This window comes from Sorghum bicolor, chromosome 9, assembly GCF_000003195.3.
Source record: "Sorghum bicolor cultivar BTx623 chromosome 9, Sorghum_bicolor_NCBIv3, whole genome shotgun sequence".
Lineage (NCBI taxonomy): Eukaryota > Viridiplantae > Streptophyta > Magnoliopsida > Poales > Poaceae > Sorghum > Sorghum bicolor.
Window position 1 is genome coordinate 7,491,464 of NC_012878.2, and position 17,272 is coordinate 7,508,735.

General features: G+C 38.9%; 1 protein-coding gene across 1 annotated transcript; it reads left to right on the forward strand.

The window, feature by feature from the left end:
- On the forward strand, nt 3,845-9,280 carry LOC8080975 (FACT complex subunit SSRP1-B). Its single transcript, XM_002439349.2, has 16 exons — nt 3,845-4,127; nt 4,918-5,103; nt 5,310-5,415; nt 5,497-5,633; nt 6,026-6,109; nt 6,194-6,288; nt 6,398-6,506; nt 6,592-6,678; nt 6,758-6,850; nt 7,129-7,326; nt 7,402-7,553; nt 7,640-7,790; nt 7,878-7,976; nt 8,082-8,267; nt 8,754-8,832; nt 8,985-9,280. The coding sequence occupies exons 1-16, from the start codon at nt 4,074-4,076 to the stop codon at nt 9,101-9,103; spliced, it is 1,935 nt and encodes a 644-aa protein (XP_002439394.1). The 5' UTR covers nt 3,845-4,073; the 3' UTR covers nt 9,104-9,280.

Genomic DNA, 17,272 nt, shown 5'->3' on the forward strand with positions numbered 1-17,272 from the left:
ATGAATAGAGCTGCTAAAAATAGTAAATCATCAAGGTTAGTGACAGCAAGAGAATACTATTTCTTTGTGATGCAAGTTGGAAAGGATCTTTTTAACATCGTGTTATATGGAGGGAGGCTTTTCCAACAATGGGTCGTATATCAAGATTGAGTCTATGAGGCTTGACTGGTATTCTAACCCTGAAAATCAAAAGCTCATACGGGCTGATCTGTACCAAGTGAGTAACATGAAATATCTTAATATTTCAATAAACATGTATAATAGCTATTTCACTAATTATGCTTGACACTTGACATAGGGCGTGGTTGATGTACTTTCTTCTAGAGATACTAGAGCTTCAGAGGTTGGAAAGAGAATTGTTCTCCCCCGCTCTTTTCCGGGTCTGATCACGATATGCAACAGAGATTTCTTAATGCAATGGCCATTGTCCAGCGTTTTGGAAAGCCAGATTACTTCATCATAGTGACTTACAACCCATATTGGGAGGAGGTCACAAGCAATCTGAACCTGGTCAGACACCACAAGACCGACCAGATTTGGTGTCAAGAATGTACCGAGCCAAATTACGACATCTCAAGGATTTATTGATAAAGCAAAAATATTTCGGTGAGGTTGTAGCATATGTGCATGTGACTGAGTTCCAGAAAAGGGGTTTGTCACATGATCACATCCTGTTGATTATGAAAAAGGGACGTAAGTTAACAAGCCCAGATGATTATGACAAATACATCTCAGCAGAAATTCCCAACAAGGACAAGTACCCTGTGTTGCATAACTTGGTCATTAAGCATATGCCACATGGACCATGTGGTGCCTTGAATTGAAGCATCCGTGTATGATCGATGGAGAGTGTCGCTTCCGCTATCCTCGGCATTTCAACCTAGAAACACAACAAGGCAAGGATTCTTATACTTTGTACAGGAGAAGAGATGACGACCAACGTGTCAAGATAAGAGAGGCAAAGTTGGACAACAGATGGGTTGTCCCATACAACCCTGGCCTGCTTATGAGATATAACTGTCACATCAACGTCGAAGCATGTTCAAGCATCAAGGTCTGCAAGTATCTATTTAAATATGTATACAAAGGCCACAATTGTGCATCATTCTCCACTGTCGATGCTAGGGTAATAAATGAGATTCATCAGTATAGGGATGCTAGGTACATCACGCCACTGAAAGTTGTGCACAAGATTTTTGGATTCCCTCTTTTTTGTTGTAAACCCATCTGTTCTGCTCAACTAGAAAAAAATATATATAAAATGTCACTGGTACCTAGCAGTTGTTCATGCTCAACTAGAAGATGTACATGTACTCGATTCGTTGGGACTAATGTTCTTAGGCCGTACAGAGCTCAAGATTGTAGTGAGTAATTTTGCCTTTTTTGACATCTTTTCTTATTATATTGCTATTAATCTTGAAAAATTATACATATTATCAAAACAGTTAAAAGAACTAGAAAGACAAATGAAATATGCATTGGAGCATGATAAAAACCTTGATCGAGGCAAGTGGAAGAACCTAGATGTCTCAACATGGCGTATTATTGAGAAGATCCAAGAGCCAATGCAAAAAGATGGGTAATTAATGCGACACAACCTGTAAATGCCATGAGACTTGTATTATGTTTGATTTTTTAATTACTAATGTATAGGATATTGTGCGGTCTGTGGGTGGCAAACTTCATGGAATATTGGAGAGATCTTCCCTATCCGATGAAGTAACTCAGGTAGTTCATATATGATGCATATTGAGTAGACACTTATATATCATCTAAACATATGTGGTCGAGGATTTTAATATTAAAACTTAATCCTTATAACTACTTTGCAGAATGATATCAATAATTTTAGGTTTAAGCTACCTGCTATATTGTGGGATTCTATATTAAACATAAGGAATGTACACCGAGAACTTGAACAACCAAGTGGTGACGGAGACAATCCAAGCGATGTTGAAATTATTGATATTACGACCGATGTGCCTAAACCATCTACTAGAATATTCATGAACAGAGAGGAATTGTTGCATCGGGTGAGCACATACATATGATCTATTGATAATCAAGAGTGGTTAGAGTAAGTTTTTTTCTTTTTAATTGGTCAATTGATAAAAAAGATGTGATCAACTAATTCTTGATCACCGTCCTTGTTTTCTTTGTAAAGAACGGGTCCGAAGCACCACACCATACTCAATCTCTATAAATCTCAGGACAATCAGAGATATTTTAGATAAAAACAAACCGATGGATAGTGGATGCTTTAATATGGCTATTCGGATGGTTGCATGCAACGAAGCTAGGTTTATTACGGAAGATGACAAATGGTGCTTCATCGATCTCAAGTTCTGTATAAGTTCATATAGCTGTTCACTTGTTGTATGTAACTAATTGAATAATTACTAATTTTGCAAAAAAAAGAGTAGGATATAGCTCAGATTGGACGAGATACACGGTGTCGTGACGAGATAAATTACGAAGAGCTAGCATAATTGTTTGAATGCTGGACCCCGTGCTACTATATTAAAGACTGCAGCACTGTAATATTATATATATATTATTTAAACCTTTTTTAAAAAAATATTTTATTTTGCACTTATATCGTGCTCATTTACAGGTTCTATTGCCATATCATCGAGATAGGCTCTACATTTTATTCATAATGGATGTGAGGAAGAAAATTGTGTACATTATGGACCCGCTTTCTCCTAAACTAAAGTACATAGGCAATGATCGATGTAGTCCGTATCTAACTACATTACATGACATTGCCTATCATTTCAACCATGCTATGAAATTGGCAAATGCTACATAGAACACTGATATTTCTATGGCATCCTCAAGTTCCAACATGGACTCCAAAAAATTATTCCTGATAAATATAACTTATATTATGTTTCATCTTTCTCATCAAATAGTCGTATCATTTAGCTACCACAAATAAACACTTACTCTTCTCCACGAAAGTGTCGGGCTTCCTTGTATATAGTTATTTAAAAGAGTGGGACGGGAAAAATTGTTTGTCCACCTTATAAGAGCAACTCCAAGAGCTTGACTATTCTTATTATGGAGGCTATTTTAGAATTTGTATAACAAAAAATAGGCTCTAACAGATGTGCTATTTGATTTTGTAAAATAGAAAGTTGGTTATTCCTTGATTTTCGTTGGCCATATATAGCCAACCACAGACACTGGCTATCTGATTTTGTAAAATGGCAAGGCTGTTGTGGACTTCTTCTTTTTAAAGAAGTTTTCTATTTTACAAAATAGCTAAACAATGGAATTTGGCTACTAATTTTAGTCATGCTCTTGGAGTTGCTCTAAGCATATAAACTATATATCCTCTATGTAAATTCTGTAGAGTGCATAGCAAATTAATAAGTTAATTTACTGTCTGTCATTCACAAAGTGGATATTCACTGAGGACGGAATACTTACTGGACATTCTACAGAGTAATTAAAATGAACGTGCAAACATTATCCCTAAAGAGCTTCGAGATCTACTTAAGCAATTAGGAACTTATTTATAGTATAAATATATGAGACATAGCTTTATTGTTTCTTTTCTTATTCACGAGTGTATTTTGAATTCTACTAATTATCATATGCAATTTTCTAAGATCATAAATTATGAAAAATGTATCATTGTTTCGTTGAAAATAGTTGTTTTCATTAAGTATATCTCTAGAATAAAACTGTAGCAACCCAAGGACACTATACTAATTAAGTTCAATCTCTCTCTTGCAAGCCGGAGCTCCACGTCCTGGGAGGCGGCCGGGTACCCGCGCGCGGTAGGGGAAGCGCCAGTTTCCCCCAGTACGGTGCCTCGTCTGAAAGCATGCACCGCATGCAGATGGTCAAAAGGGAAACAGAAGAGATAAAATCCAAGAAAGTATACACATGCGCCGCCCGCACCTCATGCATATGGCCAATCGCAACCCCGCATTGGAGCCGCATCAAATAGAGCCACACCGAGGCGACGCGCGCAGACCCGGGCGAGGCGACGCGCAGTGAGACCACGTCGGGATTTTCTCTCGACGGCGATCGCTGTGCGCGTGACAATCAGCGAGCGAGATATGGCGGACGGCCACCACTTCAACAATATCTCACTCGGCGGCCGTGGCGGCGGCGTGAGTCGATTCTGTTCATTTTCTCCCTTAATATTCAGTAGGTTGAGGTTGAGATTGAGATTTAGGAATCCTTTCATTAGGGTTTGGCTTGGATATAATGGCCATAGTCCCTCTGATCCGCGGGTCAGGTTCGAAAATTTTGTTGGTCTCTTTTTAATTGGAATTTTGTTGGTTGGTGTCTCAGCTTGCAGTGTTTGATTTGCTTAGAGATCACAAGTTAGGGTTTATTTAAGATCATCATAAGTTAGGGTTTATTGGATCGGTATGTTTGGAAATTTGAGATTATAGGGGAACATGGTTTCTTGAGAAATTTTGTAAGAACAGAACTTGTGGGAACGAACAGTCTCCTTAAATGGAACAATTAATAGGCGTTGTTGCCTAAGCAGTTTAGCATTATATCTTAACTCTGAAAATTCTAGTTTTCTTCGGTCTATTCAGAAATAGTATAGTTATTCCGATATATATAATTGCATTCCTTCAGTCCAATGTTCACCAAAAGGAGCACAAGATTTATAGTTTTCAAATTTTCACATTCCTTTTGGTGTGAATGTGTGTGCTTTTTAAGGGTCATTATTATTATATATTCCTGTCATGCTAGCTTTTTCAGTAGAAACTTGTTTTTCAATCTTTTGCTGTTAGAATTGTGCATCTTGCAGTCAGCTTCATTTTTTCAATGCAAAAGGAAGGAATGTAGTTCAAAGTCCAATAAATTCACGATTCATGCATTTTATTTATGATTGTTATTGCCATTGTTGAAATTCTTGTGGTGATGGGATGGCTTGTGTTGTAGAACCCTGGGCAGTTCAAACTTTACTCCGGAGGCTTGGCATGGAAGAAGCAAGGAGGAGGAAAGATCATTGAGGTTGATAAAGGTGATATCACTTCTGTGGCTTGGATGAGGATTCCTAAATCTTATCAGCTTAGCGTTGGAACAAAGGAGGGCCTCTGTTACAGATTTTTTGGCTTTCGTGAACAGGTTATATTCTCTCTTTTTTATCTGAAAAGGAAATTAGTTGTACATAATTTCCATTTCTAACTTCAAGAGATATATTGAAAAATAAGATATCAAATGTTTATAGTCTTTCTAATAGACCTGATAGATGTGCCAGTGTCTATGTTTCTCGCTCTGATAATTAAAATCTTTGCATGTCCTAACTCCAGTTTTGTTCCTTCACTTTCCAGGATGTTAGTAGCCTGACTAATTTCATAGAGAAGAGCACTGGAATCACACCAGAAGAGAAGCAACTTTCTGTTACTGGGCATAATTGGGGCGGAATAGAAATAAATGGTTAGCCGAAATTTCTATATCCGCTGCCTCTTGGTTTCCTCTGTTTTGGTTTGATTATTTTTCCTATCCTTTCCATTTTAGGGAGTATGCTTTGCTTTAATGTTGGTTCAAAGGAAGCGTTTGAAGTCTCTCTAGCAGATGTGGCACAGACTCAGATGCAAGGGAAAACAGATGTTGTCCTAGAGTTCCATGTAGATGATACTACTGGGGCAAATGAGGTCTGTGAATTGCCTGAATGTGTTTCCCTTGATCCATGTTTACTGTAGTTAAATTTTGTTGGTGCTATGTGCTTTTGGGCTTTGGTACCTCACAGTTTTTTATGTAAAATAATAAATGAGTTATTTTTACATACATATATCATGGAATGATAACAAAACCACCACAGTATTTGATATTGCATAGTGTCTCTTCTCTGTTTCTCCACTATGTAACAAATGATTTTTCTGCCATATATATGTTCTATCAGTCTCACTTAATGGTTCAACATGGTTAGTGTTACATAAATTTTTCAAGGATTTGGCTGTGCTAAGTTGGAAACCGTTAATAATAGCTACAATTTTAATGGTCCATGTTTGCTGAGTTCATCTCATTTCTTTCACGTTGATTGCAGAAAGATTCTTTGATGGATTTAAGTTTCCATGTTCCGACTTCAAATACGCAATTCGTTGGAGATGAGCATCGTACTTCAGCTCAGGTGAGATCACTGATAAGAACAGTGTGGAAAAGAAAAGAAGACGCATCCATGCATCACAGAAATGATTAAATTTCTCCTTTTTAGATGTTATGGCAGGCTATCTCGGTTGAAATTGATGGTGGTGGCTCATCAGAGATGGCTGTTGTTACATTTGATGGAATTGCAATTCTTACACCAAGGTGGGAGGATCCTACAACTCTGTAGTAGAATATTATTTATAAAAAAAAATATGATATGTTGTTGAATGTGTTGTTTTGCTAAATAGCTAACTTCTCCTTTTCTATTCAGGGGTCGATACAGTGTTGAGCTTCATCAGTCATTCTTGCGACTCCAAGGACAAGCTAATGATTTCAAAATCCAATATAGTAGTATTCTTCGCCTATTTGTTTTACCAAAGGTTGTATTTATTTTACATACATGCTGAGTTCTTTTTATTGTACATAATAACATATGATTCTGTCCTTGCTTTTTCACCTATGCAGTCACACAATCCACATACCTTTGTGGTTATCACACTTGATCCACCAATTCGGAAAGGGCAAACTTTATATCCTCACATTGTTATTCAGGTGCCGTATCACACTTCAATTTCACCTAATTGGATAAAATCTTCATCCAAAAGAATTAATTTCCTTACTGTGTGAACAGTTTGAGACAGAGGCAGTGGTTGAAAGGGAACTGGCATTAAGTGGTGAGGTTTTGGCTGAGAAGTACAAGGATAGGCTTGAGAGCTCTTACAGGGTGATATATTTACTCATTTATGATCTATGTTGTATGTTTGCATATTTCTTAGGATTTTATTTACATAGTTACATGCATTATTTTTGATTTAATGACTTTGTTTAAGCTTCTTAGCTGTACAGTTCTCGTTGCAAGTAGGGTGGTCGTTAGCTTCTATTTGGCAAAGTTATGTAATTGAATAAACCGTTATGTAGACCGTACTGCATTACAGGGTCTTAATATGTTGATCATCCCTTCTACTTACATCTTCAATTGTTGGGTTATTGATTTATTTGTAGGGTCTAATACATGAGGTATTCTCCAAGGTCCTTCGTGGCTTATCTGGTGCTAAAGTGACAAGGCCAAGTACATTCCGCAGTTGCCAAGATGGATATGCAGTCAAATCATCACTTAAAGCTGAAGATGGTTTGCTTTATCCACTCGAAAAGGGCTTCTTCTTTCTGCCAAAGCCCCCAACACTAATTCCTCATGATGAGGTATGTTTTATTAAAGAAATATAAAAGTTTTGCATTTAATTATTTTGTCCCATGGTTCACTGTTACTTCCTGTAGATTGAGTATGTTGAGTTTGAGCGTCATGGTGCTGGAGGTGCAAGCATATCATCTCATTACTTCGACCTTTTGGTTAAGCTCACAAATGATCAAGAACATCTCTTCAGAAACATCCAAAGGAATGAATACCATAACCTCTTCAACTTCATCAGGTTTTATATGCTTTTGTTGATTTATATCATTGTAGCCAACATGGTTTTATGAATCTGATATCATTGTTCCTTTATAAATTTTCAAGTGGTAAGCATTTGAAAATTCTGAATCTTGGAGATGGCCAAGGTAGAACTAGTGGTGTTACTGCTGTTCTTCAGAGCACGGATGATGATTCTGTTGATCCACATCTGGAGCGGATAAAAAATCAGGCTGGTAATGATGAAAGCGATGAAGAGGTATTGCCTCCCTTGGTCAACAACTCAGTATAAGGTTACCTTCTGTCAATTGGATGTACATTTTTGTGTAATCTCTCTTCAAATTAGGATGAAGATTTTGTGGCAGACAAGGACGATAGTGGATCTCCAACGGATGATTCTGATGCGGATGGCTCTGATGCTAGTATGAGTGGAGGAGACAAGGAGGTAACTAAATTTTCTCTTGTAGTATACACAACATAGCAATGGTTCCAGAATGCACCAGAATAGCTATAGCCTATTGGATGCACTGTGCTAACAGACATCTTCCAGAAACCTTCCAAGAAGGAAGCTAGTAGCTCAAAGGAAGCTAGTAGCTCAAAGCCGCCTGTGAAGAAGAAGCAGAAGAGTGGGCCTGATGAAGGTTCTCAAAAAAAGAGGCCAAAGAAGAAGAAAGATCCCAATGCCCCTAAGAGAGCTATAGCCCCATTCATGTACTTCTCAAAGGCTGAGCGAGCTGTAAGTTACTTATAACCCTAAATTTCAGAAGGCCGCAATATTGAGAAAACTGAATATAATTAGTCAGGGGCGACGCCAGGTTCAGCTTGCTGAGTGCCAAGGCACCAGGGTAAAAAAAATGTTTTACCACTAAACAGCTTCAAATTTACCATATAATTTAAGACAATTATATATGTCATTTGAGCTATGCACCAGGGTTATTTTGTCACTGGCTTCGCCCCTGTAATTAGTTGGAGAAACTTTCAACCTCTCATTTATCCAGCCCCTGATTTATGTTTCTTTCAGAACACAAGGGGTCCTAGAACTTCACTTTCCATTTGGTTATATCTCTGCTATTTTTTCAACTCTACTGTATGCAAAACACACTAGGTTGCAATGAAGAGCACGTTTTTATTATCTTGATGAGGCATTTAGCTTAGGATTTTGCAAATGAAACAAACAATAGGCGTACATGTCAAAAAATTAACAGACACTTCCCCATTGCAGAATATCAAGAGCAGCAATCCTGAACTGGCTACCACAGAGATTGCAAAGAAGCTCGGAGAAAGGTGGCAAAAGATGACAGGTTACCAGTCCAGCTCTATGACACATACTATTTAAAACTCCAATGTTTTCTACATAGATTCTTCCTGTTGGTGATCATTTTTTTTACAAAAACAACCAAGACATACGTGGAGAGCATCCATTCTAACCATTTCCACCTTTCAAATTTTGTAGCTGAGGAGAGGCAGCCATATGTGGAGCAGTCCCAAGTCGACAAGCAACGCTATGCAGAAGAGTCTGCAGCTTACCGTGGTGCAGCCGCTCAGCAGGGCTCTGGTGCTGGATCGGAATGAAGGTTCAGTCATTTCGACAGTTAGCTGCAGGGCTGGATTGTTGAGTTATCAGAATGGGCGGGAATTTTTACCTTAGCTTTTGAATCATGCATCCAATCTATCTTAGCTTGTGTCACTATTAATATTTATTGACTAGAATACCCTAAAGTCGAAGCTGAATGGCGTCCTTTGACATTAGGTTTAGAAATTTTCTGCTGGCTTGCCCAAGAATTCCCCTCTCTTGATGCTCTGTTCAGTGAGGGGGAGGGTTGGTCAACAGTTAAGCAAATCCCGCGGGATAGGAAAAAATGCAGCCAAATTTCAGAGAAGTACAACTATTTTGGCATAAAAACTACAAAATTATAACTATTTTGACATGTATCATAGAAGTACAATTATTTTCCCATTTGGTACCATGAAAATACAACTCTTTTGATACTTGATTGATACTATGAGAATAGTATAGTTTTAGTTATGTGGTACCCAATGTCAAAATAGCTGTAGTTCTCTAATACATGCCAATATATAGTATATTAGTTCCATAAAATTTACTATGATTTTAAAGATGGATCTTATGTGTGCTCTATATGCACATCAGCACGTTAATGGTTGCAACCAAAGTGTGTTTTTGTGAGCACGTATTTAGGTTAAGAATACAACGTCAACCTGGAGTGGCTAAAATAAAGAACATGCCTAGCACCAATATATGCTAAAACCATTAGAACCTTCTAGCTGCCTAACCACCCTTGCAACCTCTGAATCAATTCAGGTACTCAGGTTAGATACTATTGTTGGTAAGGTTGGCATGCCGTTTAACATGAGCATTCTGTTACTTCCAACGAGAACATGTTGCCAAGATGACAGAGAATCAAAACCGTTCCTATCTATTTGGGCATTCAGCCACCAATCCTCTAGTCATTTGGATTTGACATAACGGAATGGGGCATAACAGAATTGAATACAACAGGACAAGTGGATCCATACTTCCCTCAGGTTTGTTTGGAATTGATCCATAAACTCTGCTCCATAAACTCTACTGTGGAGCAGGTCTATAAAAACATGAAGTGTGTGGAGCACTCTTTTAGGTGCTATCACAACTTCATATTTTTTCCTCAAACAGAGTCCATGAAGCTAAAATCGTTTGGTTAAAAGATAGAACAAGGCTAAAAAACATAGAGCAAAGCAGTCCCAAACATCCCCACAATACCAATCTAGAGATCGATCATTTTCATTTGCTAACCATAGAGAATACGTAAGGCCATTGTGCTGCAAGTAGTAGCGCTGGAGATGATTTGATGTCCATCATTGACCATAAAAGAGCTAACAATGTGGGACACCACAGCTATTAGAATAACCATCTGATCAATTCGAAGAGGGGAAGGGGGGGCGGTAGAAGATCTCTTTCCTCCCTCCATTTCGGCCGCCAACGTAGGTGTCCTAGATGGTGCAAACCTCCTGAACAAGTTTTCACACCATGAGCCACTTCCGGGTCCTAGGCATTATCGTCATCAATTAGAGTTGGCGAGCTTGTATTGCCGTTGACGGACTAGAACATGGGCGTTGCCTCCAAGGGGTTTGACATGTCCAGCCATTACCATGTCACTGCACTAAGGTTAGTCTCAATACATGTTTCATGAGAGTGTCATGCGTATTAAATAGGGTACCACATAAGCAAAATTGCTGACTTGACAGGGTCATTAAATGAAGTAGTTTCATTAGATGAGAGAGGAGTTTCATCTCCATAAAACTCATGTGGCTCGGTTACCTAGTTTATAGTCTTGGTAACTGTGTTATGAAACTATGCATTGAGACTGACCTAAACAATAGCTAGACTAAGACGGCCCTAGACTAGGCTTCCACGTCATTGAGCCACAACAACACCATGTTCGTGTAGAAATTAACTACAAGAAGTTGGATGGTTTTTTCTGGGCTTTTGTGACAATTAGATTATGACGATAACAGCCTGTTTCCTGTCATAGTTTGCCTGCAGTGACAAAGTGTATGTCGTCACAGAAGGTGGGTCACTAAACAGCTTCTATGACCACCAAATAGCTTTGTCATTGATACAGTGACGATAGTCCTCCTGTCATTGATGCAATGACGAGACTAAATCGTCATAACAAATTAAACAGAATAATACATGTATGATGACATGGCAAGTGATGTGGCAAATGTTATGACATGGTAATTCACATTCAGCCTGTGCTTTTTTATTTTTTTATTTTCGTGACTATCAGCCCAATTGGCCCAATTTTTTAGCCCAGCTATAAACAATTAATTTGGCGGACAATTTTTTCTGGCCTAGCCAATTTCTTCGGCCCGCATATTGCAACCCATAAATTTTTCTCAGCCCACACAATTTAGCCCATATATTTTGTTTCAACACAATTCAGCTCATACATTTTTTTAACATCTCATTTACAGCCAGATTGTGAAACAAGAATTCATCCATTATAACTCATTTATGTTCATCAATCACAATCAAATAGGAAACTAGAATTCATGCATTACAACCTATTTACATGCATTGGCTGATGATACTGAAGCTATATTACTATAACTAAAAATGAATGGTGCTTCTGTTGTTGCTGCTATTGACCTGCAGAAAACACAAACAAATTAAAGGGTAAGTTTGAGACCTTATAGTGTAATATGGAGGGTGTTCTTGCCCCCAAAATAGCTTCAGATTCATTAAATTTGATAAAATATAGGAGGCACTTTTATTAGTTGAGCAATATAGTGTAATATGGGGGGTGCTCTTGCTGGACTATCTAAAGTTGGTTATTACTGCTATATTGCTCAACTAATGAAAGTGCCTCCTATATTTTATCAAATTTAATGAATCTGAAGCTATTTTGGGGGCAAGAACACCCCCCACATTACACTATAAGGTCTCAAACTTACCCTTTAATTTGTTTGTGTTTTCTGCAGGTCAATAGCAACAACAACAGAAGCACCATTCATTTTTAGTTATAGTAATATAGCTTCAGTATCATCAGCCAATGCATGTAAATAGGTTGTAATGCATGAATTCTAGTTTCCTATTTGATTGTGATTGATGAACATAAATGAGTTATAATGGATGAATTCTTGTTTCACAATCTGGCTGTAAATGAGATGTTAAAAAAATGTATGAGCTGAATTGTGTTGAAACAAAATATATGGGCTAAATTGTGTGGGCTGAGAAAAATTTATGGGTTGCAATATGCGGGCCGAAGAAATTGGCTAGGCCAGAAAAAATTGTCCGCCAAATTAATTGTTTATAGCTGGGCTAAAAAATTGGGCCAATTGGGCTGATAGTCATGAAAATAAAAAATAAAAAAGCACAGGCTGAATGTGAATTACCATGTCATAACATTTGCCACATCACTTGCCATGTCATCATACATGTATTATTCTGTTTAATTTGTTATGACGATTTAGTCTCGTCATTGCATCAATGACAGGAGGACTATCGTCACTGTATCAATGACAAAGCTATTTGGTGGTCATAGAAGCTGTTTAGTGACCCACCTTCTGTGACGACATACACTTTGTCACTGCAGGCAAACTATGACAGGAAACAGGCTGTTATCGTCATAATCTAATTGTCACAGAAGCCCAGAATTCTTGTAGTGGTATGTGTAGACTTAATGAGGTTGGTGCATGCCAAGTGATGGAGCAATAGATGATCATTGTGATGATGGTGATGACCACAAGATGATCAAGTGCTCAACTTGGAAAAGAAGAAAGAGAAAAACAAAACCCTATGGAGATCAAGGCAAAGGTATTGCTTAGGGTTTTGGTTTTGGTGATCAAGACACCATAGAGGGTGTGATCACATTTAGGATAGATAGCCGTAATATAAAAATGGGAATTCTTTGGCTAAGCGGTTATCAAGTGCCACTAGGTGTCATTGTTCATGTGCATGCATTTAGAACCTAGTGAGCTAACTTAACTCCTTCGAAGAAAATGATTGTGAAAATGCTAATACACGTGCACTTGTTGGTTTACACATTGTTGTGTTGGCACACTTTGAGAAGGGAGTTGAAGTTTGAAGGGTAGAGAGAGGATGGGTTCGGCGCTTTTGAGAAAATGAAGTGCATATTTTCTATTGTGCCGGTGGGAAGTTTGGTGAAGTCGCGGGAGTGTTTCTCGCTCACCGGACGCTGGCTTCTAGAGCACCGGACGCTGAGTCTGAGCGTCCGGTGCAGACAGTGCCTGGCCCAGCTAGGGTAAGGCACTGGACGACAGGCACCGGACGCGGGCCTGTGCGTCCGGTGGTCCGTGTCCGGTGTGAGGTCCGTTTTGCAGAGCTCTCTGAGTTTAAGTCCGGTGAGCACTGGACGCAGCGTGGAGCGTCCGGTGGTGTGAGTCCGGTGACCTGAGCGTTTTGCAGAGCTCTCTGAGTTTAAGTTCGATGAGCACCGGACGCAGCTTGGAGCATCCGGTGGTGTGAGTCCGGTGGCCTGCGCGTTTTGCAGACCTCTCTGTGTTTAAGACCGGTGTGCACCGGATGCGTCCGGTGCCAACTTGCTCAGCGTTCGGTGCTCTGCAGGTTACCGTTAGACTCTGACACACGGCTGACTTTGGAGCACCGGACGCAGGTGTTCAGCGTCCGGTGCCCCTTTAAGAGCGTCCGGTGACCCCGCAGTTTGCCCAGTGAAAGAGCCAACGACTCTATTTGTTTGAGGGGTCTATAAATAGTTGTTGGCCGGCTTAGGGCTCACCCTCTTGGTATTCCAGCATACTTGACATACTTGTGAGCCTAAGCAAACACCTCCCACTCATCTCCTTCATAGATTAAACATCTTTGTGAGATTGGGAGTGATTCCAAGTGCATTTGCTTGAGTGATTGCATCTAGTGGCACTTGGGGATCGATTTGGCTGCGGTTTTCTTGTTACTCTTGGTGGTTGCCGCCACCTAGATGGCTTAGAGCAGCAGAGGAGCATTGGCATGAGTTGGTGATTGTTCGTGGCCATCTCCCGGTGATTGTGAGGGGGTCTTGTACCTTTCCCTGGCGGAGAGCCGAAAGGTAACTCTAGTGGATTGCTCGTGTCATTGAGTTACCTCACTTGTGGGTAGGTTCTTGTGGTGTCCTAGTGAGGACGAGGTTCGTGCTACACCTCTTAGCCACCAAACCACCAAGTGTTGGTCGACACAACGGGGACGTAGCGTGCCGGCAAGCATGTGAATCTCGGGAGAAAAATCGTGTGTCTCCATTGTGATTGTACTTTGGATTTCTCCCGGTGATTGGACTTCATATTATTGATTGGTTCGTCCCCTCTACGCGGTGGTATAAAGATCAAACCATCTCTCTCTTACTTTCTTGTAATCTAGAGTAGCTTACTTACTTGTATAGAAACTTTAGGTAGCTCTCTAGTGTAAGTAGAGACATAGCTCTTGTATGCCTAGTGATCATAGCAACTAGAATTGTTGGGTAGGTGGCTTGCAAACACCCCTTTTAGAGCTAGAGCAAAAAGCTTCGCTTTGTTATTTACTAACCTCTTGCTCTAGTGTTTTTGTAGAATTTTTTAATAGGCTATTCACCCCTCCTCTAGCCATATTAGGACCTTTCAGTCAACCATGCAGTGCCAGTCGATAACCTAAGGAGACATAGTGCTAGCTGCTAAGGTTGTAGGGTTCGGGTCTCTATGATCTGAAGGCGGATTGGTGTGTCGCTCTCTGACTAAATCGTTGTTTATCTTGAACCTGACGGAAGATCGGGAACTCTGTCCCCATTATTTGGTATTCAGAGCCTCAGGTGTACTGTCAAGTTTATATTTACCCTAGTTTAGTTGATTTTGCTTCGTCCCATAGTCCACCGTCATATTTGTTTTCTGTCCTACAACCATATGCGCCATAGCCTTGAATATTTCGGTTTCAGAGTTCACCGTGTTGAGTTTGTGTTCTAGGTCAAGGTCTTATTGTTGGTTTAGATTGTGTTCTTTCCTACTTTGTGTTAATCTCTCCACCGGCCGCCATCCTGTATCATCATCTGTTTGCATCTTGTGTCCACTAAGGCCTTGTTTAGTTCCGATTTTTTTTTATTTCGGGGTACTATAGCACTTTTATTTTTATTTGGCAATTATTGTTCAATCATGGACTAACTAGACTTAAAAGATTTATCTCGTGATTTACAGATAAATTGTGCAATTAGTTTTTATTTTTGTCTATATTTAGTGCTTCATGCATGTGCCGCAAGATTCGATGTGACGGGAAATCTTGAAAAGTTTTTGGTTTTTGGTAGGAACTAAACAAGGCCTAAAACCCTAATTTGAAAAGTTTCCTTAAAACTGTCATGACTTTTACATCCAAACTCGAAACGTAGTAAATTTTATATCTACGGAGAACGCTAGAAAATTTTTGATCTGTTTTCGGAGAAGCATAGCTGGGTTCGTAAAAATTAGATTTGCAAAATTTGATCAGGAAAGTTTTCGAGCCCACAAGTTTTGGCATGACTTTTAGAGCACAATCCTGATTTTCTATAGGCCACATCTTTTATCCAATTAGGCTAAATATTTTGTGGTTTGCCCTTGTGTGCTTCTTGCTAAAGAAAAAAATCAAAGAGCAAAAGCAAGAAAAAAATTGGACAAAAAAGAAAAGAAAAAATATAGTAAAAAGTGAAGAGATCGAAAAAGGAGCACACAAGGAACGCTCAATAGTTGTGGTGCCTTTTGCCCTGTCCATATTTCTATTGCTACCTTTCATACTTGTTTCTATTCATACTTATTTCACTCCTTTATTTATCACAACTGGTGCTAGAAACACGTATAGGTCAGCAACTAGGACAAGTGCTCTGGACATTTATTTAATATACTATCTGTAACGGACTTGTGTACCACATATATATATTTATTCTTTTGTATGCCTTCTAAGCTTCACATATACTTCAGATCGGTACAGAAAAAGACCCTTGCAATCTTGGACTACGCCTTCTAGGTATCCTTGCCTTGATAGTAAGAACCTTGTAAGCACTTGATAAGGTGTTTTCTTTGTTGTGATCTCGAGAGGCACCACTCCACCTGTGTAGTTGAATTATTTATGATAATCTTCACTGTTTGTTGCTGTGTTTCGTGTCTACAATGGTAGGTTATAACACTCATCATATATGAGACATCAATGATGCATGAGACACGCATGATTGTTGCTACCAAGGTTTTAAAAAGCGGGCTAAGGTGTTTAGCAGTTTATATCTAAAACAGTTAATAGCGAAGCTAAATCGAGCTATAGCAAGATATAGCGGCTAAATTGTACATGAGCACAGATAGCGGTACCCTGCCTCAAAAGGCTATAGCGGGTTATAGCGACATCAATAGCGGGAGATTTAAAACTATGGTTGCTACACCTCTCGTGGGTCGTTCTATTCTTTTTTCTCCATCTACTTATGATGGTATTGGTGTTGATGAGTCATTGAGTTGGAAAGTAAAATAGATAATACTTTTCATAATATCGTATGTGTGAACGGAGAAAGATTAAGAATGCATCTAGTGTTTTACGACATTTAGCATCAACTTGGTGGAAGTTTTTAAGTTCTTTGGATAAACCTCACATATGGAATGATATGAAAATTGTTATGAGAGAAACTTTTGTTCAACCATCTCTTTTAATTTATTCAAGTGATGAGGTCCAACAACTAGATCAGTCCCTTGCTATTCCTCCTACTATCTCTAACCTTTTGCAGGATAATATACAAAAGAGTGAGGATTACGTGATACAAAATGAGGTGCTTCCAACCTCATGTAAACATTTAGAACCGTCACATATTACTCCTCTCAAAAATAAGAAAGGTAATGCCCATGATGCTAAACTTATAGAAGTTGAGAGTTCTCTTGATGTGCTGAATTTTTCCACCAACCATGCCATGATAGAGCAAATATTAGTGGAACCTTCACTTGATTTACCTTTATCACGTGATGATTTGCTTGTTGTTCTTAGTGACAAAGCTGACTTGCATGATGATAATTATGTTATGCCCATGCAACCATTAAAGAATAACCATACTTTATGTGTGTTGGAATTGAACACTTGTGCTGAAAATAGACATGTTATTCATAACGATAGTGATGTTGATGAGTTGAAATTGATGTTTTCTTTAAATACTTTGGGTTACATTGAATTTGATGTTCTTTGCAATCTTAATTATTTGGAGGAGAAACTTTATGCATATACTGATTTGCCATGGTTGTATAGACATACATATCATGTTT

What these genes read in the sequence shown, in the direction of transcription:
- LOC8080975 (XM_002439349.2), top strand. Translation starts at nt 4,074, where the DNA reads ATGGCGGACGGCCACCACTTCAACAATATCTCACTCGGCGGCCGTGGC. An exon ending in CACTAATTCCTCATGATGAG is followed by an intron (nt 7,327 to 7,401) that starts GTATGTTTTATT and finishes TACTTCCTGTAG; the next exon opens with ATTGAGTATGTTGAGTTTGA. An exon ending in AACCTCTTCAACTTCATCAG is followed by an intron (nt 7,554 to 7,639) that starts GTTTTATATGCT and finishes TAAATTTTCAAG; the next exon opens with TGGTAAGCATTTGAAAATTC.